Genomic DNA, 26,564 nt, shown 5'->3' with positions numbered 1-26,564 from the left:
TTCCTTTACATTTTTCACGGGCCACCCAAAATCCTTTGGTGTGCTATAAGTGGCCCTTGGGCCACAGGTTGTGCAGGCCTGCACTAACCTTTCTCTTGAATCTCAATCCTGCATTTCCAACTCTTTGCTGGATATTTCTTCCTGCATGTCCAGAGGCACCTCAAATTCAAGAAAATGTCAAAAACAAATTCCTTTTCTAGTTTAAACCAGTTGCTCCTCCTAATTTAATTTCTTTTGAGGGTACATCCTTAGTCTCCTAATCTTGTAATCATAAATACATCTTTAAATTCCTCCTCCCTCACCTTTCTAATTTAATCCTTTCCATTCTGACTCCAAAATAATATCCTCTCTGTCCCACTGGTCTTGTAGTAGTAGTTCAAACCCTTATTGCCTGGACTATAATAATAACCTTCCTAAATGATCTTCTTGTCTCCAAGCTTTACCCCTCCAATCCATCCTTCAACCACTGCTTGAGTAAATTCCTACAAATTTGACTATAGCACTATCCTCTAGTACTACAGTCAGTACAGGATGTAGGGGAAAAGATAATGAATTCAATTTTGAATATGTTGAATTCAAATATGTTGAATGTCAGTAGGACATATAAGTTGTAATATCCTTAAAGAAACTAAAGAAGCAGATTCAGAGTCAAGAGGTCAATACCATAGATGAAATTTGAGGAATTTTCTGTGTAAAAGTATAGAAGCAAAAGTAAAAACTGAAGCTGTAGGAATTAATGAAATTACTATAGGGATGGTACAGAGAAAAGAGAAAGGCAAGTAGAGATGGGTGAGAATGAGCTAATGAAGGAGACAGATAAAGTGGTCAGCAGTTCAGGATATAAAAATAATGAAGAGAATAGTCTTTCATTTCCTTAAGGGCAACTTCGAACAATTATTTTACCTTGTAACACAATATTTCTCTCTTTAAAATATAGATGGTATCACTTGTTCCTGCTTATTTCACTCATATATTATGAAGATAAAATTATGTTTAAAAAGAAGGAATGGTGGAGAGAGGTATTTCAGGCTGAGAGAGAAGACCATCTACAATGGGATGGTCAAAAGTTGCATGGAAGTCAAGGAGGATGAGGGCTGAATAAAAGAACATTGGCTCTGAATAGAAAGTCATCAGTGACCTTAAAATGAGCAGTTTCAGTAACATGGTGGGGGCAGAGTTAAGGAGAAAGTAGGTATTGATGTAGTTGAGGTGTATTGGGTATAATTTAGTAGTGAGTCCAGGAGGCATGTTCATAGGCAAATGAGAAATAAACATTTCCACAGAGGCTTGAAGATGCGTGAGAAAGAAAATAATTATGTGAGGAAGATTGAATGATTACAGGATCAAGGACTTTTATTTATTCTTTTTTTCCCCCAATTTATTAATTATGTATTTTGGTGTAGTGTTTGTTTTTTGAGCTCTGAATTCTCTGCCTCCCTCCTGCAACTCCCCCATCTATTGAGAAGGCAAGAAATGTGGTATTAATTATACATGGAAAGTTGTGCAAAACATATATTCATATTAGCCATGTTACTTAATAAAAAGGCAAGAAAAATAAAGAAAGTGGGAAAAAAAATATGCTTAGGTCTGTACTCAGACTTGTCAGTTCTCTCTCCTCTGGAGGTGGATAAGCATTTTTCATTGTAAGTTCTCCAGAATTGTCTTGAATGATGGTATTGATCAGAGTAGTTAAGTCTTTCACAGTTTATCATAGTTACAATATTGCTGTTACTGTGTATAATGTTTCTCTGGTTCTGCTCAGTTTCTCTGCATCATTTCATATAAGTCTTAGATGGTTTTTCTGAAACCATCCTACTCATCATATCAGGACTTTTAGGAAATAGAGCAAATTGAACCAAAGGCAGAGGTAGAGAGATTAGCCTTAATGTGTAGTGGGGATATCTTCATCTGTAATTGAAGGAGAGGATGAAGGAAAAGGTGCTACTTACTTACGAGAAGTTTTCAGGACTAGAGCAGGGGAACTAAGGACATCCCTATCAGAAGTCCTCAGGCTTTTTAATGAAAGTCATTTGCTCTAAATATGATAAATGAGTTAATAGTGAAAGGAGAAAAGATCTGAAGCAATAATTGTTGGAAATAAGATAAAGTGTCATTAGTGAAAGGGAGAGAGACTGGGCCTTTGATTTCACTGGCATAAGAAACAGGGTAGCAACTTTGAAACTCAAGTCTGTGTGACTTTCCCAGGGTCACAGTAAGTAACTCAAAGACTGTGTGTGTTAGAGGCAGAATTGAACTGATGTCCTACTGCTTTGAATACCCTAAGCTGCCTCTCCTAAGGTATCAATAAAGATAGAGTATATAGGTCTTATAGGCTCTTTTGAGGACAGATAGTATGTTTTTTGTTTCTTCATGTCTCCTACCATGAAACTCAGTCCCTTGAATGCTTCACATAAGCACCTGTTGAATTTTAATTTTACCAGTATGTTCAGGTACCAAAGTTACTATGTACCAGATAAACAATGCACTAGGGCAACAATACTGGATTTTGATCAACTCTGTCCCCTACATTTCCTCGAGTAGCTATTTAATTTGCCACTTAACTTTTTTTTTTTTAAACCTTGGCTTCATCTGCTTATGGACACTTTTAACAGGAAGAGGAGAGGGAAATGTGGCTATTAAGCTATTGCTTTTTTTGAACTAAAGAGTAGACTGGCCAGTGTCTGGGATCTAGGAAAACCTGTCTTCCCATCTCAGTGCTGCTACTTACTTACCTTGGGTAAATCCCTTCCTCTATCCATTTCTTTGTCTCTGAAATGAGAAGGCTGAGCTAAATGAGAGCTAAGATCCTTTCCCGACTTACCATTCAAGAGTATCTTTTAGCATTCTGTGTTCTGAGAGACTCTGCAGTCTCTTGTATAACTTGGACTAGGCCCTGACTGTACTTTCCCATAAGGTTTCCGAGTTTCCCAGAGTAGATACCAGACTCTGACATTTCCTTAAATTCAGGTGGGATTCATGGGGTAAAGATACCTGTGGCAATACCACAGTCTTTAAATCTTTGTTTTAGCTCACAGGACATTTTTTAACATGAAATTTTTTTTTTAGTTTCTGTTCCAGATGATCGAGCTGAACAGCGAACCTGCCTTATCTGTGGAGACAGAGCTACAGGGTTGCACTATGGTATCATTTCCTGTGAAGGCTGCAAAGGGTTTTTCAAGAGGAGCATTTGTAATAAGCGGGTATACAGATGCAGTCGTGACAAGAACTGTGTCATGTCCCGGAAACAGCGGAATCGATGTCAGTATTGCCGCCTGCTCAAGTGCCTGCAGATGGGGATGAACAGGAAAGGTAAGAGAAACCCTGTGAAGACACAGCTACCCCTTCCAGTGTTAGGTTCTTTCCAACACACAATGTCCTGTGTTCTCATGAGCCATGTACTAATTATGGAATTTAAGAACTGGATAAGATTAAGAACTGGATTAGAGGTATCTACTACAAATCTTATCTTTGACCAAGAATCTTTGACGATATCTCCAACAAATAGTTTTTGTAGCCTTTGCTTGAAGACCTTCTACCTCCTAGGAAAGCTCATTCCAATTTTGATATTGTTTTCATCATTAGCAAGGTTTTCCAACTGCCAGCTAAAATGTACCTCTTTACAACTTGTAACCCCCATTCTCAGTTCCGACCTCTAGGACCAAGCAGAACGAGCATAATCCCTTTTCCATGTGACAACTCTTCATATACTTAAAGGCAACACCTTTGTGGGCTTTCTAGGGGTTCTTTTCCAATCCTTTAGCTGATCTTCATTGTGCATGTTTTCTAATCCTCTTATCATCTTGACCACCCTCTTCTGACCATGCCCTAGTTTATCTTGTGTCCTTTCTAAAATTTGATTCCCAGAACATTGTATTCTTGTGTGGTCTGACCAGAGCAGATTACACTAACACTATTCTCTCTCTTAATGCAGCCTTGGATAACATTAGCTTTTTTGGCTACTGTGTCATACTGTTGATTCACACTGAGCTTGTAGTCCACTAAAATCCCTAATCTTTTTCATAAGACCTGCTGTCTAGCTATACCTTCTCCATCCTGCATTTGTAAAATTGATTTTGAATCTATGCCATACCTTTTACATTTATCCTTATTAAACTTCATTAATTTGGCCTATCAAAATCTTTTAGGATTCTGACTTTCGTCCAACTTGTTAGCTAGCCCTCTAAGCTTCATGTCAGCTGAAAATTTGACAAGTATGTCATCTATGCCTTCACACATGTCACTGGTTAAAATCTGATCGTATAAGGACAAGCTTAGATCTTTGGGGCACCCACAACTCCTTCCAGGTTGACATCATATCATTCATTACTGTATTTTGTATCTACTTTTCTCCTTCTCCCTCTACCCAATTTCACTGGCACCAGGAATGCCTCCCAGTGAAGAACCTGGATAAAGAAAACTTTACCAGTGCAGATCAGCAACTGTTATGCAACAGAGTCTTAGAGAGCCAACTGGTATTAAGTGACTTGCCCAGAATCACACAACAGTTATATGTCAAAGTAGCGCTTTCCTCTCTAGACAAGGTTGGTTTTCCTCACTTGGAGGCCTGCTCACTATCCACTATACCATGCTACCTCTCCCATTTTAAACTCTAGAATAGCATACAAAACCTTATAATATGCCTTGCTAAGATCTCAGTAAGCTATGCCCATACCAATCTACCCTATGAGAAAAGGAAATGAAATTAATCTGGCATGACCTGCTAGGCATGCTTTTAATGATCACTGTTCCCTTTCTGAGTGTACAGAAATCATCTTTTTAATATGTTCTGGAATTTTGCCAGGAAATAAAACTATCTCACTTGCCTCCAGTTTACAGGTTCTACTTTTCCTTTTTTTTTTTTTTAAATTGGATCATTTATCCTTCTTCATTCCTGCAACACCTCCTCTTCTTTTCTCTGTCTTGCAGAGATTGATAATAGCAACTCAGAAATTACATCTTCTCAAATATTATTTTTACAAGCCTGGTGACTTGAAACTCATTGAGAACTGCTAGATACTGTTGGACCATTTCCTCATTTATCTTGGCTTTTACTCCCTGTGAATAATTTTTGATCTCTCCTTTTATTTATTTTTTTCTTTTTTGGGGGGGGTTAGGCAGTGGGGTTAAGTGATTTGCCCAGGGTCACACAGCTAGTAAGTGTTATGTGTCTGAAGCCGGATTTGAACTCGGGTCCTCCTGAATCCAGGGCCGATGCTCTACCCACTGTGCCACCTAGCTGCCCCTGATCTGTCCTTTTCAATCCAAAGATCATTCTCCTTGGAAAATAAAAGCAGAATAAAAAGTTGAGTATTGTCGCCTTCTTAGCTTTTTCTTAACAGCCTGTCTACGCTAAGCAACAGCATTATCCTTCCTGTGATCCTTTTCCTTGTCCTTCATTCCAAATTTCTTTCTGTTTTTAATTTTCCTTGCTAGCCTCAGCTTATCCTGCACATTAGCAATGCAGATACATTCTTACTAGGCCTGCTTTTCTTTTGTGTCTATCTTGAGTTATTTACACTCACTCCTATGTTCTATGCCAGCCTTTTTAAAATCTGAATTTGATGAGCTGCCTGTGTAACCCACTTTTTAGTCTTTTGGGGACAATGCATGCTTTTCCTGGTCATTGGAAGAATTTGTCTTAGGCCCTCAGAATTTTGTTCTTAAGAGCTTCTCAGTACTCTTGATCGAGCTTCCTTTGCCTTTGCTTCTACTTCTGAATCTTTGAAATCTTCTCCCACAATTTAGGGTGTCCATCTCTCCTTCCCTAGCACAGACTCTAATAAAATAGTCGTGGTCTTCCAAGGTTCCTGTTTTTTTCTACTAAAGTAATTCTTTGTTAGGATTAGGTGTCGAATAAGTATTTCCATTGTTTCCTCTTTCACCTCTTGAAGGATGAAGTTTTCACTAAAGAAGTTCACATATTTATCAGCTGCTCCAGTTAGTATAGAGTGAGAGAAAGAAAACACCTACAATACCTAGAGAGAGTTGAAGTTCCTAAACTGCTCATCTAATTCTTCATGTCCAAGACGTCTATAGTCAATTCCTTTCGAGCATCACTTCTTTTTCTATATCTGTTGCTCCTCACCCAAATGCTTTCTAAAGTCCCTTCTATATACATTAACTTGTGTACTTAAGAGTCCTTTTAGTTAGTTCTTGATGGTCTATGCTCTAAAGTCCTTACCAGCTCTAACATTTTGTCTGTTGTAAATTTTTTTTCAGGTTTAATGTTCTCTGTTCTAACATTCTGTGTGCTAAGATTCATTACAGGGGAACTGGTTAGGCAGCCAGTAATTCCCTCAACAAACATTTCTTAAGTGCCTTCTATCTGCAAGGGACTGTGCTTCGAAAATACAAATCAATGCATCAATAAGATACATAATCCTTCCTCTCAAGGGCCTCATAGGTAGGGGAATAAAGACATATGCCCAGACAGCTGTGGTGTGGTAGAAAGAACACTCAATTTAGAGCCAAAAGACTAGTTCAAATCCTGCCTCATTTACCTGCTGCCTGAGAGACTTTGGGCAAATCACTTACTCTCTCTGGGCCCCAACTTCAATCTATTGCCAAGTCTTATTAATTTTACCTCTATAATATCGTTCAAATCCTTCCCTTCTCTTCACTCCTTTATTTACTACCCAAGTCCTAGTCTTAATCACTTCTTCCCTCAAGCATTGTAATTACTTCCTAGTTGATGTCCCTGTTTGCTTTCTTCCTTTTCTACACAGGTCTCTTTCCCTGCCAAAAAAAATTTAAGGAATAGGTCTCATCATATCACCACCTTGCTCAAAAATCTTCTCTGGCTTCTTATTGCCTCTGGGATTCATTGCCAACCCCTTGTCCTGGTCTTTTAAAACCCTTCACAATCTGGCTCCAACCCAGTTTTCTAGTCTTCTTTCATCTTTTCCCCCTAACTTGACCTTCTGTCTTCTGTCTCTAGACAAGCTGTTCCCCATACCTGGAATATAATCCTTCCTCCTCTGTGCTGTCCTCACCTTCCTTCAGGGCTTCATTCAGATTTTACTTTTTTCTGTGAAAGCTTCAGTGACCCTTCAATTGTTAGCGCTCCCTCCTCAAATTACCATTTATGTATTTATTTGTGTACCTCTTGTCTCTTCCTCTTTCTCTTCCCTCCAAGGCCCCAGTAAACTCGTGGCAATCAGGACCTATTCTGGTTTTGTCTGTGTATCCCAAAGACTTGACATATAGTAGGCATTAATTAAATATTTGTTGAATTGAACTGAAATCATGCCTGCTATACAGAATAGCTTACAGAGGTATTGGGGGAATCTACTAAAATCAGGTCTATAAAACCCCTTATAAACTATAAAGGACCTTAGGGAGTCATAAGATATGTCCCTTCCTTCTCACTTTCCCCACACCCCAGTGAGCTCCTAGTGTAGTAGGGTAGAAAAGATCAGGGCACAGGTAGTAACTATTGAGCAAGCCCAAGGGTGATCACTGCAGTGAGGGAAAGACATCATGCTATGTGGGTGCATAGGAGATAAAGAGATATCTTCTGGCTATGGCTGGTGGGGAGGATCAGGGAAGTCCTCCTAGAGAAGATGGCCTTTGAATGGGACCTCAAAGAATGGGTAAGCATCTGACAAATGTGGCCTGGGAGTGGTGGCAAAATGGTCCTCAGGGGACAGAGAGCAAATCAATTGGGCAGGAGCACAGAGTTTATGAAGAGGAAAATCATGGAAAACAAGAGTGCTAAAAAATTGTAGAGATCCCTGAACAACAGAATTAGGAGTCTGGACTTGATCCTCTGGGATCAAGTGTGGTTTTGAATAAAAGTGTGTCATGATTAGAAACATTCATTAACTATATATTGGCAGTTCACATGAAGGACCAAATGAGGAGAGAGACTAGAGGCAGTGCTGCCAAGTAAGGCTATTACAGTAGACCAGGACAGACATAATAATGGTCTGAACTAGGACGGTGACCATTTGGATGGAGAGGAGGGGGTCAATGGGAGAGATGCTGTATAGGTAGAATAGACAGGACTATCTCCCTTGTTAGACTGTAAGCTCCTTCAAACCAGGGGCTGTTTTGCTTTTGTCTTTCTTTTCTTAGCATCCATACAGTCCTGGCACATAGTAGCTACTTAATAAATGTTTACTGATTGGTTTCTTTGGCAACTGGTTGGCTATAGAGAGTGAGGGGAAATGAAGGATTGAAGGACTTTTTCAATGCTTTTATTTGATTGTTGTTCTCAGTCATGTTACTGAGGGCCCTCTTTTTCTGGCTTTCTCCCCTTCTTAGCATTACCAGAGTTCTTATATATAGAATGCTTGCTTTCCTTGGACTGTTTAGCAGGCTCTTCCTTTTTGCTCAAGACATTTAAACGACAGAGAACGACCCTAAAAGAGCTGACTGTCTATGGAATCTGGGAGTGCCATGTTTTCATTGTCACTGGTTTAAGGTACCACCATTATTGAAACAAACCTAAGAAGGATGGTGCCTGATGCATGCCAGGCCAGGTTGGGCCAAAGATTTTAAGAGTGTAAGTGTACTTTAGTCCTTATCTAATAAGTGACTCACTTATTATTATACTAACTCTCAACTACGCTAATGTGTTTTATGTGTTTTAAAGTTCTTTCCCACTTGAACATTCTGTCTGTCATAAGCATAGATACAGGCTGATGTAGTACAAAGAGTATTAGAATTGGAGTCAGGACATCTGGGTTCATATCCCAGCTCCATTTGGCAGAATTTTTGTGACCTATGGGTATATCCTTTTACTTCTCTGGACCTCAACTTCCTCCTCTACAAATTGGGACTGAAAATACTGATTCCTTTTAACTCACAATGTTGCTGTGAAGAAAGAGGTAAACCTTAAAGTTGTGAAATGTGAGTTACTGCTTTGGGGCAGCTATGTCCTTCCTGCCCTAACGTCTGATGCTCTATGCTCTGAAAACCCTGCCACTTTTAACACTGTTCTAAAACCCCTATCAAAAATATAATTCTGTCCTCTAATGTTATGACCAATTCACCTCAGTTCAGCAAGCATTATTGAGCATCCACTGACTGCATGGTATTTTTCTAGGGAGACAAAAAAAGTTCCTCTTCTCAAGGAGTTGACAATTGTGTCATGGCTCTAGCTGGGTCCTAAATATCTGTGTGATAAGCCTTCCTGTTGAGAGAGTTTGAGGTGTACTTTTCCATTACAATCCAACAAACATTTCTTAAGAGCTTGCTGTGTGTGAGACACTATGCTAGACACTCAGAGTAAAAAGGTGGAATGAAAAAGAGTCGCAAACTTCAAGGAGATTATATTCTACTCCAGGCCAAACATTCCCAGTCTCTTCAGTTAATCCTGATGGTCTCCACTTCCCTCAGCATCTTGGTCACCCTTTTCTGGACATGTTCTTCTTTGTTAATGCTGATGCCTTCCTTAAGATGTGATGCAGAGGGACAGCTGGGTGGCATGGTAGATAGAGCACCGGCCTTGGAGTCAGGGAGACCAGAGTTCAAATGCGGCCTCAGACCAGACACTTGACACTTACTAGCTGGGTGATCCTAGGCAAGTAATCACTTAACCCCAATTGCCTTGCCCAAAGGAAAAAAAAAATGTGATGCAGAGACCTAAATGCTGAAGAGGTGGTCTAACCATGTCAGACTGCAGTGGCTTATCACATCCTTCTTTTAGTATGAGATCTGAGGGGACATTAGCTTCTTTTGGCTGCTATGTAACAGATACTGCCAACTATGATTGTATTTGCAGTTCACTAAACCTTCAAGACTTTTCTTTATAGGAATTGTTGCTCTAGCCTTTTCTCCCCCATAATTCTAGCTTTTAGAGATTTTTTTTTTTGGTGGGGAATCTGATTCTGTTGTTCCAGTTTCATATCTGTAAAATTAACAACTATGCCATCTATATAATTATCCTTGGTCATTGATAAAAATGTTAACTAGCCCAGGGTGAAGGACAGATCCTAGGACATCACTGAAGACCACCCTTCAAATTGATATCAACTCATTCATTGTAATTCTTCTTTTTGGTCAGTCAACTTAATAGTACTGTCATCTAGCCTATATTTCTCCATCGTGTTCACAAGAATAATATGAGAGATTACGTCAGAAGCCTTGATGAAATCTAGGAATATTATGTCCAAGGAGCTATTAGTCAAGTAGCCTTTTAAAAAAAAATGAGATTGTCACATAGCTACTAAGTGTCAGAAACCAGATTGGAACTAGATCTCCCATCCCTAAGTCTAAAACTCTAGCACATTATGCGTCTACTTCTTTAAGATATGATGTTATAGACAAGGGGGCTGAGAGAGAGGGATGTTTACATTGGCAGTGTGACTCCTATTAAAACTTCCTGCAGGTGTTCATTTCTTGACTTCTCTAAGGAATTCAGGGAGGTCTTGGATTTCAGGGCCAGTAACAGATTCCTTGGGCTTGTTCCCTGTGGCTTACAGAAGCTCACCATTGTTTGGATGCTTGACAACAAAAGTTCTTCATGGAATGCTTTTTTTTTTTTTGGTTCAATAATAATAACAATAACTGATATTTATATTTTGCTTTAAGGTTTACAAAACATTTTGCATATACTGTGCCATTTCAAGCCTCCTAGCTCTGTGAGATAGACACTATAACTATTATTCCCATTTTACTGATTGGAAAACCAAGATTTAAAGAGGTTAAGTGACAACTGGTAAATGCTGGTCAGGTTTTGAACCCAAGTGCTACCAATTCCAGATTCAATGCTCAATGAATTTCACCCACAGGGAAAGTTAGAACATCAGAACATAAAAAAGTCTTTGGCAATGCATTGTTCTTGTTCAGGGTCACTGATTTACCTAAAGGGACTGACATCAAGTGTTTCTTACAGGTCATAAAGATGAGTTCCTTCTCCTATCTCTTCTGATAAGACTGGCTAGTGACTGAAAAGGGGACTTTGGATTTGTTTTGATAGCCAATGCATTGGACTGGAATTAGCACTGGACTTTAAGAACCATAGGATTTGAAGCTCTAAAAACCCTTACATTTTTAATCCTCTCCACTCATTTTACAAAGAAACTAAGGCCCAGAGGAAGAAGTGACAGAAAGCAACTACAAATCCCTAGGGCATCCATACTTCTCCAGAGTCCTTCACTATCTTTCATTAGGCCATTCAGTCAGTTCTAAACCTAGCTCCTTTAACTCTAGATCGAAATTCTGTGTTTTTTCGGCTACATCACACTGCCTTGGGATCTGAAAACTAGGATGAACATGTCAGCTCTCCCATTGATCAGGGAATCAAGAGGTTTAAAACTGGAAAAGAGCTTACAGATCATCTCTTTCAACCCCTCATTTACAGAGAGGAAGCTGAGAACCAGAGAGGCTAAATAACTTTCCCGTTGTCACCGAGAGTAAGCAATAGAGTGTCTCTTCATAATATGCTTGCTGTTTTTGGACATCTGTTTTCTTCATCTGTAGACTGAGATAACAATATTGTGTTTTCTGTTTTGTAAGGTTGTTTTAAATAAAGGGCTTTGTCTGGATGAGGCCCAGAGAGGGAGATAGCTAACTCACCCACAGCCATGTCCCTGGTACGTGGCAGAGCTGAGTCTCCTGTCTCCAAGTCTAGTATTCTTGCTATTACAGGTTGTCTCTCTAAAGCCTCAATCATCTTATAACAACATCTTGCTAGCTTTGCAACTGATTCACTCTTCCCTTTCCCGTCATTTAGTTTCTGTTGAGTTTTTTCACTTCCATTTACTGCCTGGCTCCTTCTTAAAGATATACCATTTACACCTCAGAAATTGGCAAATGTTATAAATCAGGGCTTGATTTATTGTTTATTGTTTTATTGATTGTTTAAATTTAGGAGAGAGAAAATGTTAATAATGCAGATTAAATCTAAAAGTGTATCATGTAAATATTCTCTTCCCTCCTCCCCTCCCCAGAACTGGTTATTAAACATTTACCACTACACCCTTGCTATTAGGTTTTAGGAGCTGCTATATAGTTTGCCTGGTTTTACAGAGTAAAAGTTTGGAAAGTTGGGGTTTTTTTTCCCTCTTGTGCTAAACATTTTTGTTTTTTGTGGGAGAAGGCTGGGTAAGCTAAGTTTTTTCCCTTTGTTATAAAGAGGGGAGTGGTCAGCAATGTCTTGCATTTTGGCGAAGGATACCAAAACCTAACGGTATTTGCCTTTTTATAGCTTCAGTTACCCTGACTGAGAGAGAAACACTGACATCTCCTGGTCATTGCCAGGAAAGCAAGATTGAAAATGGTCATTAGTTGGATCCACTCTTAGCAGCACCAAACCATTTAACATTAAAGCTAGTATAGACCTAGACTACGAAATGTTAGCGGCAGAAGGGACTTTGAAACATACATCAAATGTTAGAGTTGAAAGGAACCTTTAACCATAAAGTATTAAAGCAGAGAACAAAGAATGTTAATACTGGAAGAGACTAGGGTCTTCTAAAATGTTAGAACTGACAAAACTTTAGAACACAGAATGCTAGAGCTCTAAGGTATCTGAACAGTCTAATCTCATAATTTTACTACTAAGGAAACTGAGGCTCAGGAGGGTAAAATGACTTGACTAAAATAGTACAGCGAATTAGTAACACAGACAATACCAGAATCCAGGTCCCCTGACAACTAGTTAGGAATTTTTCCATTGTATCATGCTGCCTACAAAATGAAAAACCTTTTTTCTACTCCTGAGAGCTCTTTTACATAATGAAGTATTTGGTAATTGAGTTATTAGCTAGCTACTTAGGTAGCTACCAAAGGAAAAGTTTTCTAATAAGAGAGATTGAGAGAGCGAGTGCTAAAGTTGGGCTTCCCTACTCATCAGGGTACCTGTGGTGCTGTTGGGTTGTCTGTGAATTGAAGGAACTCTTGGTATATATAGTCTAGAGAAGCAGAATTATTGAGCTGGACGTGGGAGTTCTTTTCATTAATTGGTTAAAAAACTTAAGAATTAATGTTAATATTCAATTCATAAATAAGGACATGAACAAACAGTTCTCAAAAGAATTTCAAACTATTACCATATGAAGAATCTTCCAAATCACTTATAATAATACAAATCAAGCCAACTGTGAGATTTTTTTTGTTTGTTTTTAGGCAATTGGGGTTAAGTGACTTGCCCAGGGTCACATAGCTAGTAAGTGTCAAGTATCTGGTTTGAAGTTGGATTTGAACTCAGGTCCTCCTGACTCGAGGGCCGGTGCTGTATCCACTGAGCCACCTAGCTGCCCCCACAATTGTGAGATTTGACCTCATACTCAGCAAATTGGCAAAGATGACAAAAGATGGGAATAGTCAGTACTGGAAGGGTCATGAAAAGATGGGTACATGGAAGAACCATTGGGGGAACTGAATTGATCTAATAATTCTAGAAAGCAATGACTTGCCCAGGCAGGGTCACACAGCTAGTAAAATGAATGATGCCAGATCTAAGCTCAGCTCTTCCTGACTCCAGATCTATTCATTGTGCCCCTGGCTTTAAATTGTGCACGTTTTCTATATACATAGTTATGTTGTTCTGTGGTGGTGGTGGTGGTGATGGTAGTGGTGTCATTTCAGTCGAGTCTAACTCTTTGTGATCCCATTTGGAGTGTTCTTGGCAAAGATACTGGAGTGATTTGCCATTTCCTTCTCCAAATACGATTATGCTTAAGTGCATAATCATACTTCTATGAGAATTGAAGCTCAGCCTAGGAGCTAGTTCCCTTACTGTCTCCAAGACAAGTTAGTTTCAAAAGTTGGAAGTTGGAGGGAAGCTCATTTCAGCTCCACAAAAGGAATTTTAAATAAGAGCTTCCCAAACAGAAGAATGGTCTGCTGGTCTCTGGAGCCAGTATTGGGCACCTGTTCTTCCATGTTGAAACAAAAACCATGAGCACAGGAGAGTTCAGGGTCAGGTCTGGTTGGAGCACCAGTGGGCTTAGGATCAGAAAACCTAGGTTTGACTCTTGACTGCCCACTTACTAGTTCTGTGACCTTGGAAAAGTCACTTAACTCTTTGGGCCTCTGTCCTCATAAATAAAACCAAGGGGTTGGATTAGCCCTGAAGGTCTGATTCTAGGGTTTAGAAGTTACTTTTAGTGACCTTGAAACCTCTAGTTCTCCTGATTAGAAGGAAGGCCTAGCAATTTTTAGCCTGGAAAAGATTTAGACAGAGAGGATAGCTGTCTGTAAATGTCTGAAGAGCTATAATAGATCAGTTTTCTATAGTGCTTCATAGTTTACCAATGCTTTTCCCACAAAAACGTCATGAAAGTTGTTCTTCCCATTTTTCTGGTGAAGAAACAGGTCCCCAATAGTGAAATAATTCACTCATGGACACACATTAGTGAACAGCAGAACAGGGATTCAGGCACAAATCTGCCCACTCCAAGTTCAGTGGCCTTTTGACTATACTCTGCTGCTGCTTCTGTTGTATTGAAAAGGATTCTTGCTATTTTCCTTGGTCCCAGAAATCCGAAGTAGCACAGAAGTTACTGATGATTAGAATTTGCCTTGAAAGAAGAAAAAACTTCATTACAATCAGAAGTAGCCAAAAATGTAATAATGGGCTACCTCTGGAGGTAGTAAGTTCCTTATAGCAGAAATTCCTGCTCAGATACAGGTTAGATTCATTCTCACCAACACAGTCCTTGGCTCTATCAAATGACTTAAAATCAGAAACTGATAGGATTTTATCAGTGGATTGACATTGAAGAGAAGGCCTTACCACATATTTTGCCACTCTAACCCAAGGATCATCTAACTTGCAGCTTCTTATTCATGTTGTCTCCGCCATTACAGTATATTCTTCAGACCAGTGTTTAGCATGGTACTTTGTACATGGTACAAAGTGTCTCTACCACTGTGCACAATTCCTAGCACATAGTAGATGGTTAATAACTGCTTATTGATACTGCGTAGAGGGCAGCTAGTTGGCACAGTGGATAGTGAACCAGGCCTGGAGTCAGGAAGACCTGAGTTTAAATCCAGCCTCAGACCCTTACTAGCTGTGTGACCCTGGGCAAGTCACTTAACCCTTTTTGCCTCAGTTTCCTCATCTGTAAAATGACCTGAAGAAACAAATGGCAAACCAGCATCTCTGCCAAGAAAACCCCAAATGGGGTCACAAAGAGTCAGGCACAATTGAAAAACAATTCAGCAACAACAACGAATTTATATTGATTGGCAATATCCTGGTAAATTTGATGAATGTAGGAAAGGTAAAAGAAGGTTATTTATTCATTTATTGAGCATCTGTTTTTATGTTGGACATTAAAATGTATAAGGTCTAGCCCTCAAGAAGTTTCTAGTTTTATAGACTGGGAATAAATAGTAGCTTTAAAACACTTTATGAAACACTTTCCTCACAACCATGTTAAGTATGTAATTAAAATATTATCCCCATTTTATTGAAGAGGAAACTGGGACTTGGTTGAGGCTGAGTGACTTGCCCAAGGTCATACAGGTAGCAGGTGGCAGTTCAGAGCCCAGAAGCCTATCTCCTGATTCTAGTAATATGTACAGTAATGGCCACCTTTCTTACCAACTTCACTTGCTGCTGCCACCACCAACTGCCCAAAAAACAAACTGTCCATAAACTATTGTATAAAGAGAATATTGAAGATTTCATCCCTTAACTAAATTAAAAGCCACCTTTTCTTTTTGTTTTGAGGTTTGTTTTGTTTTTAAACAAACCATTTTTTTTTAAATCTTCCTAATTCTCCCCCTTTGCTTTACTTCCATATATTTCTCTGTGGACCCCTGTTCCCTCTTCTTAAATATGAGGGAATTTAAATAGGAAACCTGCTCTTGGCTCTCCATGGCACTGTGCCCAAATGCTGCCTCCTTCAAGAGACCTTTCCTAGCTCCTCTGTTACATGTGGTGTGTTCTAACATTATATGTTCTAAAGTCCTTCCCACCTTCTTGAACTGTTGGCCTCACAAGGTTGTTATGAGGAAAATGCTTTGTAAGTGTAAAGTGCTACGGAAAGAAATGTGAGCTATTGTTATTATTCCAGATTTCTGGAGATGTGTTTCTAACTGTTCTGGCATCTGTTTCCTTTCAGCAATCAGAGAAGATGGCATGCCAGGGGGCAGGAACAAAAGCATCGGGCCTGTCCAGGTTGGTACTATGCCCCTACCTATTAGGCTTCCTAAGGGCAATATGTGTCTTTCCCATCTGTTCACTCCTAGGCCTTGTGACTACATCTGTGCCAGGGGCAGAGTTTCCCCTCATGCCAGAGTATGTGGAATAGTTGCCTTTTGTCCCCCAAAACATCCTTAAGATTTTTAACAGATAATGTGCCTGGGTCTTGTTGCAAAGCTTTTTTTCTAGCAACTCTTAAGCCTCTCTTAAGAATTTATCATCTGATCTGTATGTGATCGTAAGCAATTTTGCCCTTCAGAAATTAGCAGAACTGCTACTCAAGTCGTGCCAGGATATATAATAGCATTGATTGCAAATAGAAGTAGAAAACCGCCTAGCTCTGGTATATTTAACATCACCTCAGGTTATAGTGAATTCCAGTAGTAGAAAGTTTATGCATGAAGAGAACTCTTAAATGTCCCCTCACCCCCAGTGAATAACCATCACTGACAAGTACTTTTTGTGTAAGTCAAATTGTATTAGGATTTTCCTAAGTATAGATCATAGGATTTAGAAACGGAAAGGGACTTGAGAGATCAACTAATTCAACCTCCTCATTTTACAGATGAGGAATTACAGACTAGAAATTAAGTGATTTGGTCAAGGTGATACAGGTAATAAGTAGCAAAACCAGGATTCAAACCCAAGTCTTCTGCAGACAAATCTGTAGTTCTTGTTGCAGTACCATACTGCCTCTTGAGACAATTAAGCACTCTGGCCTTTCTATATGATAATATATCAGGGGGTTTTGCCTGTGTTTAATATATAGGTTTTAAATCATGTGTTGATATGAACATGGGACTGGGAACCAAGAAACCTAGATTTAAATACTGGGTCTGTCTGAGACCTAGCTAGCTATGTGACATGGACAGATCACTTCCTCACTCTTGGCCTTCATTTCCTCATCTGTAACATGATGGGGCTAGACCAGATTATCTCCGAGATTCTCTCTAGCTCTAATATTGTAAGTTTTATGGTCCATCCCAGATCTAGCACTTTATGTTCTTTAAATTCTCTATTCTCTTTTCTCTTCTTTATTTCCCTTTCCCTTTTCTTCTTTTCCCTTCCCCTTCTTTCCCTTCCATCCCCCACCCCCTTTTTTTTTTCCTAAAAACTGGGTCTCCCTATCTCACCTAGCCTGGAAGTGCAGGGGCTACTCACTGGCCTGATACCACTCTGATTAGCACAGGAGTTTTGACCTGTTCCATTTCCAGCCTGGGCCAGTTCACCCCTCCTAATGCAGCACAGTGGCCACCTGCTAATGGGTGATCTCCGTATTGATGCCAAACTTAGTGGGGACACCCAATCATCATAGTCGACTGCAGCTCAGAATGACCGAGCTCAGATCAGCTGTCCTCATCCTCCCTCCTAACTGGGATTTATTGATACGTGCTACCACACGTGGATACATTCAGTGTTCTAAGACTTCTTCTATCTCTGCCATTCTGCAGTGTTCATACAGCTCTAATGTTCCATGTTCTAAGGACCCTTCTAGTGTTAGCATTGTGTGATAAAAGGAGTGTGGCCTGTTATGCCCAATGAAAGCAATTTCTATCAATTGGGGCCCCACTAGGTCCAGGGTGTCTGTTATCATCTCAGTACATAAACATACTAACAAACCTTTTCACCACCCAAACATACTGACCAACCTCTTCACCATCTGATTGATGGGGCTGGGCTGTCCCTTCTAAAATGGAGCAAGTTCTTCTATCCCTGAAAAGCCTTCAATAAATCCTGTCATCACCTTGTCTTAAGTTGTTGCAAGTGGGGGACCTAGTAAATGTCCTGTTGATTGATGATACCATTTGTCTGGATGGGGCATATAAAATGCTTTGTAATTTGTTCCCATAGCTTCTAGGCCCCCTAAGAAAAATTATTTGCTTTTTCTCTACATGTGACCAGAAAATAAAAGAAGTAACTGTGTAAATAAATAGCAAGTGAGTTCATTTTTTACCATGTCAAATACCCCAGGAACCAACTATACAACTGGTATAGGGACAAGATCCCCACTCATGTCAGCCAATTCTTTGGTGTAGTGGATAGAGCCCTGGGCTGGGGCTTGGGAGAGTCGGGTTCTAGTGTCTATTCTTCTATGAACTGATTTTGTGACTTTTAACAAGTTATTTCACTGATCAGAGCTTCAGTTTAATCATCTAGGAAATAATAGCAGTGTTGGACTGGAGAACATCTGATGTTCTATGTTCAGAGGTTCCTTCCAGTTCTAACATTATATGTTCCCTTTTAGCTCCAGATATTCTGTGTTGAATGTTCCAGTCCCAGCATTCCATGTGGTGACATTTGTAGCCCCTTTTACTTGTGACATCTTATGTTTCTGTAGTTATAAGCTGCATCCCCATAATGACATGTGCTTCTCATTCCCTGTCAAAGATATCAGAGGAGGAGATTGAAAGAATCATGTCTGGGCAAGAATTTGAGGAAGAGGCAAGCCACTGGAGCGCCAATGGAGACAGCGACCACAGTTCTCCTGGCCATGGAGTTTCTGAAAGCAACCAGCCTTCACCAGTTTCTACACTGTCCTCAAGGTGGGGGCCTCCACAGGACTGTACTTTCCTGTTATTTTCCCAACGTCTATCATGTTGGACTAATAAGTCTTTAGAAATGGGCCTCTACAGTTAGCAGCTCTTTTGCCTACCTTATTTTGAGGTAAAATGTCCTTCAGGAGTGGGGAATGTGTGGCCTCGAGGCCACACGAGGCCCTCTCGGTCCTCACTTGCAGCCCTTTGACCGAATCCAAACTTCACAGAATGAATTCCCTTAATAAAAGAATTTGTCCGCACCCAAGGACCTAGAAGGCCAATGTAGCCCGGAGACAGGTTCCCCACCCCTGGTTTAGCTAAGATTTGCAATACCCTGAAAAAGTCTATAAGATAATAACTCGTTTGGTTTTCTGTTGACATCCATGGTAGTAAGGAGCAAGTTTTAGAGGTTCTGTCAAAAAGTATCTATAGGGGGCAGCTAGGTGGCGCAGTGGATAGAGCACCGGCCCTGAAGTCAGGAGGACCAGAGTTCAAATCCGACCTCAGACCAGACACTTGACACTTACTAACTGTGTGACCCTGGGCAAGTCACTTAACCCCAATTACCTTAAAAAAAAAAAAATGAAGTTGTGTGTTTATATATTTTCTTTGGCCTGATTTAGTATAAGGGACACACTGGATAATGAGTCAGGAGATCAATCTGGTTGGATTCTGTCACTTCTATCTTTGAATCTGCTGAGTCTCAGTTTCATTGATGATCAATAAAATAAAGACACTGACATAAACAACATTCTCTGTTCTAACAGGTTTTGTTCTAGGCTCCCTTCCAACTTGAATAGTCTCTGTTCTAACAGTCTTAATTTTTTTAAGGCCCTGTCTGACTTTAACATTGTGTGTTTGACCATTTCCAGGATCCTATGTCTTTCTCTACTTGTTATCTGTAGTTATGGGTTTGTAGTTCCTTGGAAATCTTTATTTTGAAAGAATTGCATTTCTGGGTTGAAAATTTATGAAGTTTCTTATTAGAGATGGTATGGTCCACTTTGTAGTTCATAAGAGGCTGGAAACTGGTTTCTCCTGTGAACTTTCTCTGTGACCTTAGACAAAGTATCTAACCTGCTCTGTGTTTGTTTCCTCTGCTATGAAGTAAAGTGAGATTAGAGCTTTCTTTTATCATTGTTCAAGTTACTGTGCTATAGTGGAAAGAGCACTGGACTTAGATTTCAGACTCTGCCCCTGAATAGCTCCATGACCCCACTGGACAAGTCACTTTATTTTTCTGAGTCTCAGTTTCTCTATCTGTAAAAATTTAGATAATAGTACTCGTACTTCCTAATTCAGAAGGTTGTTCTTAAGAAAGCACTTTGTCAACTTGGAAGCACTTTATAAATGTAAACTATTGTTATGTTAAAAAAAACATTTATTAATTATGAGCACTTATTCTGAACCAGGTATTGTCCTAAGAGTAAGTGTGATTGACACAAAGCTGAATAAGACCATGGTTCCTGCCTTTAAGGAGTTTGTGGTCTAGTTACAGAGATAAGATGGAACCACAGATAGATACAATGAAAGTTAGAAGGTGATGAAGGCAAAGGAGAGGTCCCAAACACTTTACTCTAAGAAATGTGAGGCGAGGGCGGGTGATGATCCCTGCCAGCCCAGCCCGAGGGTCAAGAGGTATCCAAGAAAGTAGACTTAATTCTCACAAGGGATATCACGTGAGCAGGACCTTGGAGGAAATAAATTATTTTAATATGTGGAGATACAACTGATGGAGGTAGGCAGGGGTAAGGACAAAGCCCATTTCAGGTGTGGGGAATAGCATAGCAAAGGGAGACTTCAGATTGAAAGAGTGAGGAGGTAACCTCCGTTTCTATAGCATTTTCAAGCTTTCCCCCAACAGGGGAAGAGGAAGGGAAGAAGTATTTATATAGCTCCTACTATATGTCAAGCATTGTGCTGAGCACTTTTTACAATTATTATCTCATTTGATTCTCACAACAACCCTGGGAGGTAGGTGCTATTATTATCCCCATTTTACAGTGAAGGAAACTGAGACAAGCTGAGATTAAGTGACTTCCTTCCCAGTTCGGCTGCTCACTAGCCATGATTTTGGGGAAGTTTTTTCCCTTCTTTGGGTTTCAATTTCCTCATCTTCCCCTTTCAGCTCTAAAGCTTAAGAATCAGGCTTCCTGATTCTCATTTGAAACCTCTTCTCACCACACATGGCTGCTTGTATCCTTCCTGGGCAGGTGCCAAGGACAAATGTAGTGGTATGATGTGTGCTTCATTCTTTCAAGTGGCGTAAGGTGAATACAAGATGGTCAAGCCTGTAGCTGCCTTGATTAAGATAAAATTTTTCTCTTCTAGTAGGTCTGTGGAGCTGAATGGATTCACTGCCTTCAGGGAGCAATACATGGGTACCCCGGTACCCCCACACTATCAGTATATACCGCACCTTTTTAGCTATTCCGCTCATTCGCCTCTGCTGCCCCCCCAAGCCCGGAGCCTGGACCCCCAGTCCCACAGCCTGATCCATCAGTTGGTGCTTGCTGAGGACCTGGAGCCCTTGGGCACACCCATGTTGATTGAAGACGGGTGAGTGGTTCATGACCTGAGACACCGAGAGATGGTCATTTGGGGGCCTGAAACTCAGCACTAGATCGCAGGTTCCTGCTTCCCAACAGCTATCTGGCATTTCTTTCCATACACTCCAGGGACTGGAATGGGATACTGGGGAGCAAGGAAGGCAGAGACTTAAGGTTAAAATATTTGTTATTTGAACAGTTTACATTGAAGCCCATTTTTTTAATGTCTGGGCCTTAAGAGATGTTTGTAGAGACCAAATGGCATAATGGAAAGAGCAGGTAACTTGAAGTCAGGAAACTTGAGTTCAAATTCTCTCTGGGACACACTCAGCAGGACCATGGCAGCTAGGTGAAACAGTAAATAGAGCACTGGGTCTGGAGTCAGGACGGCCTGAGTTCAAACCTAGCATCAGATACTTACTGGCTATGTGATCCTGGGCAAGTCACTTAATCTCTATCTGCCTCAGTTTCCTCAGCTATAAAATGGGGATCATAATAGCACCTACTTCCCAGGTGCTCCCATATGATGATCAAATATAAAGTGCTTAGCACAGTAATTGGCACTTTACTGGGTTTTTTTTTTTAAGTTGTATTTCTGTCATGTCTGACTCTTTGTGACCCCTTTTGGGGTTTCTTGGCAAAGATACTGGAGTGGTTTGCCATTTCCTTCTCCAGTTCATTTTGCAGATGAGGAAACTGGGGCACACAGAATTTAGTGACTTGCCCAGGATCACACAGCTTGTAAATGACTTCAGGTTTGAACTCAGGTTCTCTTGACTCCCAAGTCTGAACTCTTATCTACTATGCCACCTAGTTGACTGCCACTACTAGGCACTTAATAAATGCTTATTCCCTACCCCTTCCCCATGGCCAACTTAATCAATGTCTTTGAATATCTGTTTCCTTATCTGTAAAATGGAGGTAATAATGCTTGTATTACCATTGACATGGCCTTTCATAAGAACCATAAATTCAGCTGAGCTGGAGTTGTTATTTCCAAAAGAAAAAAAAAAGATCACAACACATCCAGAATGAAATGATACTGAATGTCTGCATGCACATGAGTGTGGTGCCAGCAAAAGAACATGGAAATGGATCTAGTAGTAGTTAAGATATCCAGGGTTTAGACCTGACTTTGTCCCCATCCAGTTGCATGATCTTGGACAAAATTGTTTGAACTCCCTGGACTTCAGTTTCCTCATCAGTAAAATGTAGTCACATTGTTAACATGCTGTGTGTTCTCAGGTCCCTTTTAGCTCTAACACACTGTGTTTTAAAGGCCTTTCCAGCTTTAGCAGTCTACCTGGGGCTTTCTCTATTGAGCTTCTGGCATAGACTAGCATTGAGCAGGCTGCTTGCTGCTCCCACCTAGGCTCCAAGCCTGTGGGTCCTCACCACTAGAGGACACTGTGGGCAGCAGGATAAAGTCACTATTTGGAGCAATCAATTAACTTGCCATCTTAAGTTGTTGGGGTTTTTTTTTTTTCTTTTTAAATTTAATCTGTCCTTCCCACAAGCAAAAAAATTTTTTTTAATTCCTCAATACATAGTCTGGCACAACAAATTCACACATTACCCATATCTGAAAATATGTGTTTCTGCTTTTTTGAGTTCATCATCTCTCTCTCTCGGGGAAGGAAGTGGCATACTTCATTCTTCATACTTTTAAAGTATTTCAAAATTGTTTTACTCTATGTTGTTATCATCATTGTATAAGTTTATCTCCTAGTTCTGCTCGTTTTGCTCTGTACATCTTCTTAGTTTCCTCTGAAATTGTCCATATCATCAAATCTATTTATAGCAACTCTTTTCATGGCAATCAAAAATTAGAAATTACAAGGTATCCTCCTATTGAAGAAAGGCTGAATAAATTATGCTATTATTATGTTTGTGTGTATAGATATAGATATGTAGATTATGTTCCTTTCTTTGATGTCTTTGGGATATAGAATCAGTAGTGGTATTTCTTGGTCAAAGAACATGCACAGTTTGGTCACTTTTTGGTATTGTTCCAAATTGCCTTGCAGAATGACTAAACCAGTTCACAGCTCCACCAACATACTTGTTTTCTCATGGCCCTGTTTTCTTCTTTTGTCAGCGTTGCCAGTTGGATAGGTGTGAGATGGAGCCCTGAGTTGCTTTATTATTTTGCATTTCTCTAATTATTAGTGATTTAGAGCAAAAGTGTCAAAACATTTGGCCCAAAACATTCCCTGAGTATGGCCCAAACCATAATAAAGCTAATTGGGAAATATTTAACAAGTAAAAATGCAATAAAACATAGATAGCATTATATTTTAAAACTAGTCAATATGGGGCATGCAGGGATCCTTATATACAGTTTAGTGGCTTATGTTTCTTTTTTAGTCTGACACCTTTGTTTTAGAGAATTTTTAATAAAATTGTTGATAGCTTAGATTTCTTCCTTTGAAAACTGCCAGGTCATACCATACCCTTTGACCATATATCTGTTTGAGAATGGCTCTTAGTCTTAACAAATTTGAATCGGTTCTATACATACAAATGTGTGTGTCTGTGTGTGTGAGCATGCGTGTGTGTATGAAATCTCAAAATGAACTTGTTGCAAGCTTTTTCCTAGTAACTTGTTTCCATTTTTATTTTCACTATATTTGATTTGTTTATAATAAAACTTTTTATATAACTAAAATTGCCCATTTTATCTTATCTCTGTTGCTTGTTTCATCATGAATTGTTTTCAGTCCATAGATTTGAATCATGGCACAGTGGATAGAGTGCTGGGCCTGGAGTCAGAAAGAACTGAGTTCAAATTCAGTTTCTTACTTCCTAGTTGAGTGGCCTTGGGCAAGTCACTTAACCTCTTTGCTTCAGTTTCCCCACCTGTAAAACGGGGATAATAATAGCACCTACCTTGCAGAGTTGTGAAGATCAAAGGAGATAATTGTAAAGCACTTAGCACAGTGCCTAGCACATAGTGAGCTCTATATAAATGGTAGCTGTCATTATAATTTCTTGCTTGCTTCTCTAATTTATGGTGTGACTTTTTATATCGAAGGTCAGGTATGTGTTTAGAGGTCATCTCAGTGTATGCATCCCAGGTCTTGGTGGAAAGAGAGATTTAGGTGAAGTTCCCCTCCCTACCACCCTTAGACAAGAAGTCTCAATTTGGTAAATTCTCAGTTCCTCCTGCTTTTGCCCCCAGGTACACTGTAACTCAGGCTGAGCTGTTTGCGCTGCTGTGTCGCCTGGCAGATGAGCTGCTGTTCAGGCAGATTGCTTGGATCAAGAAGCTGCCATTCTTCTGTGAGCTCTCAATCAAGGACTATACCTGCCTCCTGAGCTCCACATGGCAGGAGCTCATTCTGCTGTCATCCCTCACCGTGTACAGCAAACACATCTTTGGGGAGCTGGCAGATGTGACCTCCAAGTACTCGCCCTCTGATGAGGAGCTGCACAGGTGAGGGAGGGGTTGGGGAGACCTTCAGGAGCCACCATTCCACAGCTTTCACTCAGCCTTCTTTCTGGGGATCAAAGCCTTTGGCTTCATGAAAGTGAAGGTGACAAATATAGGTGAAAATAATTCACATAAAACTTAAATATGAAGGGCTCTGAGCTGTAGGCTGAAATGGCAGTAACTGACAAATGATTTGTTTAGCACTAAGGTTTGCAAAATTTTTAGGTACACCATCTCATTTGAGCCCCTACAGTGATGTGTAGGTGTTACAGGTCTGAGACTCAGAATATTAGAGCTGCCAGGGTCTAATCAAATTACAATCTATTTATATCATCCTATGCGATTCTTGATAGTACTCTCCTGTGAATAGTATTCTTCACCCAACACACGGGGGGCATTGCCCTAGATCTTTCGACATTTCTTAGATATAGCACTCAGAGCATCCATCATGTCATGCCTTGATTTACCTATGTTACTTGTTCATGCCTTTCCTGTTTATACATTTATTGGATGAATATTCCTTATGTCACTTCTTGCATTCAGGTTATCATGAGTAATAACCTACAATGTAGTGAAACCCACCTTTATGTTAAGACATAAAGAGCAAACCTGAAAGAGCTATATGTCAGCTGTCATGATTAACTCAAGTGGTTGCCCGTCCTACTGCATGCCATACCTTCTGTGGGAGGCCTTTCCGAGTACCATATTATCTGTCTTCCCCCTCAACCCATCCACAACTCCAAAGAGTCTTCCCTCTGTGCTTACCTTCCATATTCCTTGTGGATATCTTATATGTATGTAGTTGCCTACGTGTTGTTTCTGCCATTTACATGTGAGCCCCATGAGGGTAGGGGCAGTGTTTTTGCCTTTCTTTGTATCCCCAGTACTTAGCACAGTTCCCAGAAGATAATAAGTACATAATAAATGCTGTTGATTGGTTGGGCAATAGGCATTCTTCATGTACTTTGCTTTTCCTATTTGGATTGTTAAACTAGTGTCTTGAGTAACTGCATCTTGTTGAGGAGTATTGGGACTTGATGCAATCAATGTAATATCATCACATTGTCCAAGATCTCACTCTTGGGAAACCCTCTTCCATTTAGATACTGTCTCTGTGACAGTGACAGATATCCTCTAGCAAGCATATTTTATGCCCCTACTGATAGTGATAATCTGAGGATCATTAAACAAAGTTACCTCTGTGCTTTTATCAATCAAGCAATGTGCATGGAGTTAGCCTTGTTGGAAGAGAACAGAACCTTTGTCCCTTTCCTTGGATCTCACATTACATAATCTATGCGTAATCTTTACCCCCTCCAAACAAGTCATCCCCCTTAGGTGACCTCACATGAGCCTGAATCTCATGTGTTAGGCTGTTGACAGGAGAGGATAGAAACTGTTTGATAGGGAAGTGGAGAAGCAAAAAGACAAGTGGGGAAATCCTGCAGCCAGAAGGTACCAGGATGTCAGAATTTGGATTTGAAATGGATTTCCAAGATCATGTTAGTCTGTATTCCGCCTCCCCCCTGCCTTATTTATAAAAAACAGACCAAGAGAGATTATGTAATTTGCCCAAAGTAGCAAAAATAAAAGCAGAGCCCAGGTCTGTTGATGCTGATGCCAAACTCCAGTTTTTTGTATATGAATATTGAAGAACCGAGTGTTCTCTCAAAAACATGGCTTCTTCCCAAAGAAGAACCTAGAATAAAGCTTGTAAAGCCAATAGGAAATTGTATCAGAACACTCAGTCAAATCAACAAGTGCTTATCATGGCTTCTCACATTGAGGGCACTATGCTAGGTTCAGAGGAGACAAAGACAGAAATGAAACAGTCCTTGCCCTTGGAGAGCTTATCAGAGGAGCCAGGTGGTGCAGAGGGAAGATCCAAGTTCAAATCCTGCCTCAGACACTAATTGTTATGTGACCCTGGGCAACTTAGT

General features: G+C 40.1%; 1 protein-coding gene across 1 annotated transcript in view; it reads left to right on the top strand.

Annotated features, from left to right (window-relative positions):
• LOC114047265 (nuclear receptor subfamily 6 group A member 1) overlaps nucleotides 1-26,564 on the top strand; it is a 45,331-nt gene that overhangs the window by 3,311 nt on the left and 15,456 nt on the right. The window contains exons 2-6 of the mRNA XM_027868046.1: nucleotides 3,067-3,309; nucleotides 16,026-16,081; nucleotides 18,494-18,648; nucleotides 20,977-21,201; nucleotides 24,373-24,627. Of these exons, the coding sequence (XP_027723847.1) occupies nucleotides 3,067-3,309; nucleotides 16,026-16,081; nucleotides 18,494-18,648; nucleotides 20,977-21,201; nucleotides 24,373-24,627 (934 nt within the window). The remainder of the gene's footprint in view (nucleotides 1-3,066; nucleotides 3,310-16,025; nucleotides 16,082-18,493; nucleotides 18,649-20,976; nucleotides 21,202-24,372; nucleotides 24,628-26,564) is intronic.

The sequence above is a fragment of the Vombatus ursinus genome, unplaced genomic scaffold (assembly GCF_900497805.2).
Source record: "Vombatus ursinus unplaced genomic scaffold, bare-nosed wombat genome assembly UNPS02014786.1, whole genome shotgun sequence".
Classification (NCBI taxonomy): Eukaryota; Metazoa; Chordata; class Mammalia; order Diprotodontia; family Vombatidae; genus Vombatus; species Vombatus ursinus.
The sequence above is the reverse complement of the archived record's forward strand: the minus strand, read 5'-3'. Positions and strand labels throughout refer to the sequence as shown.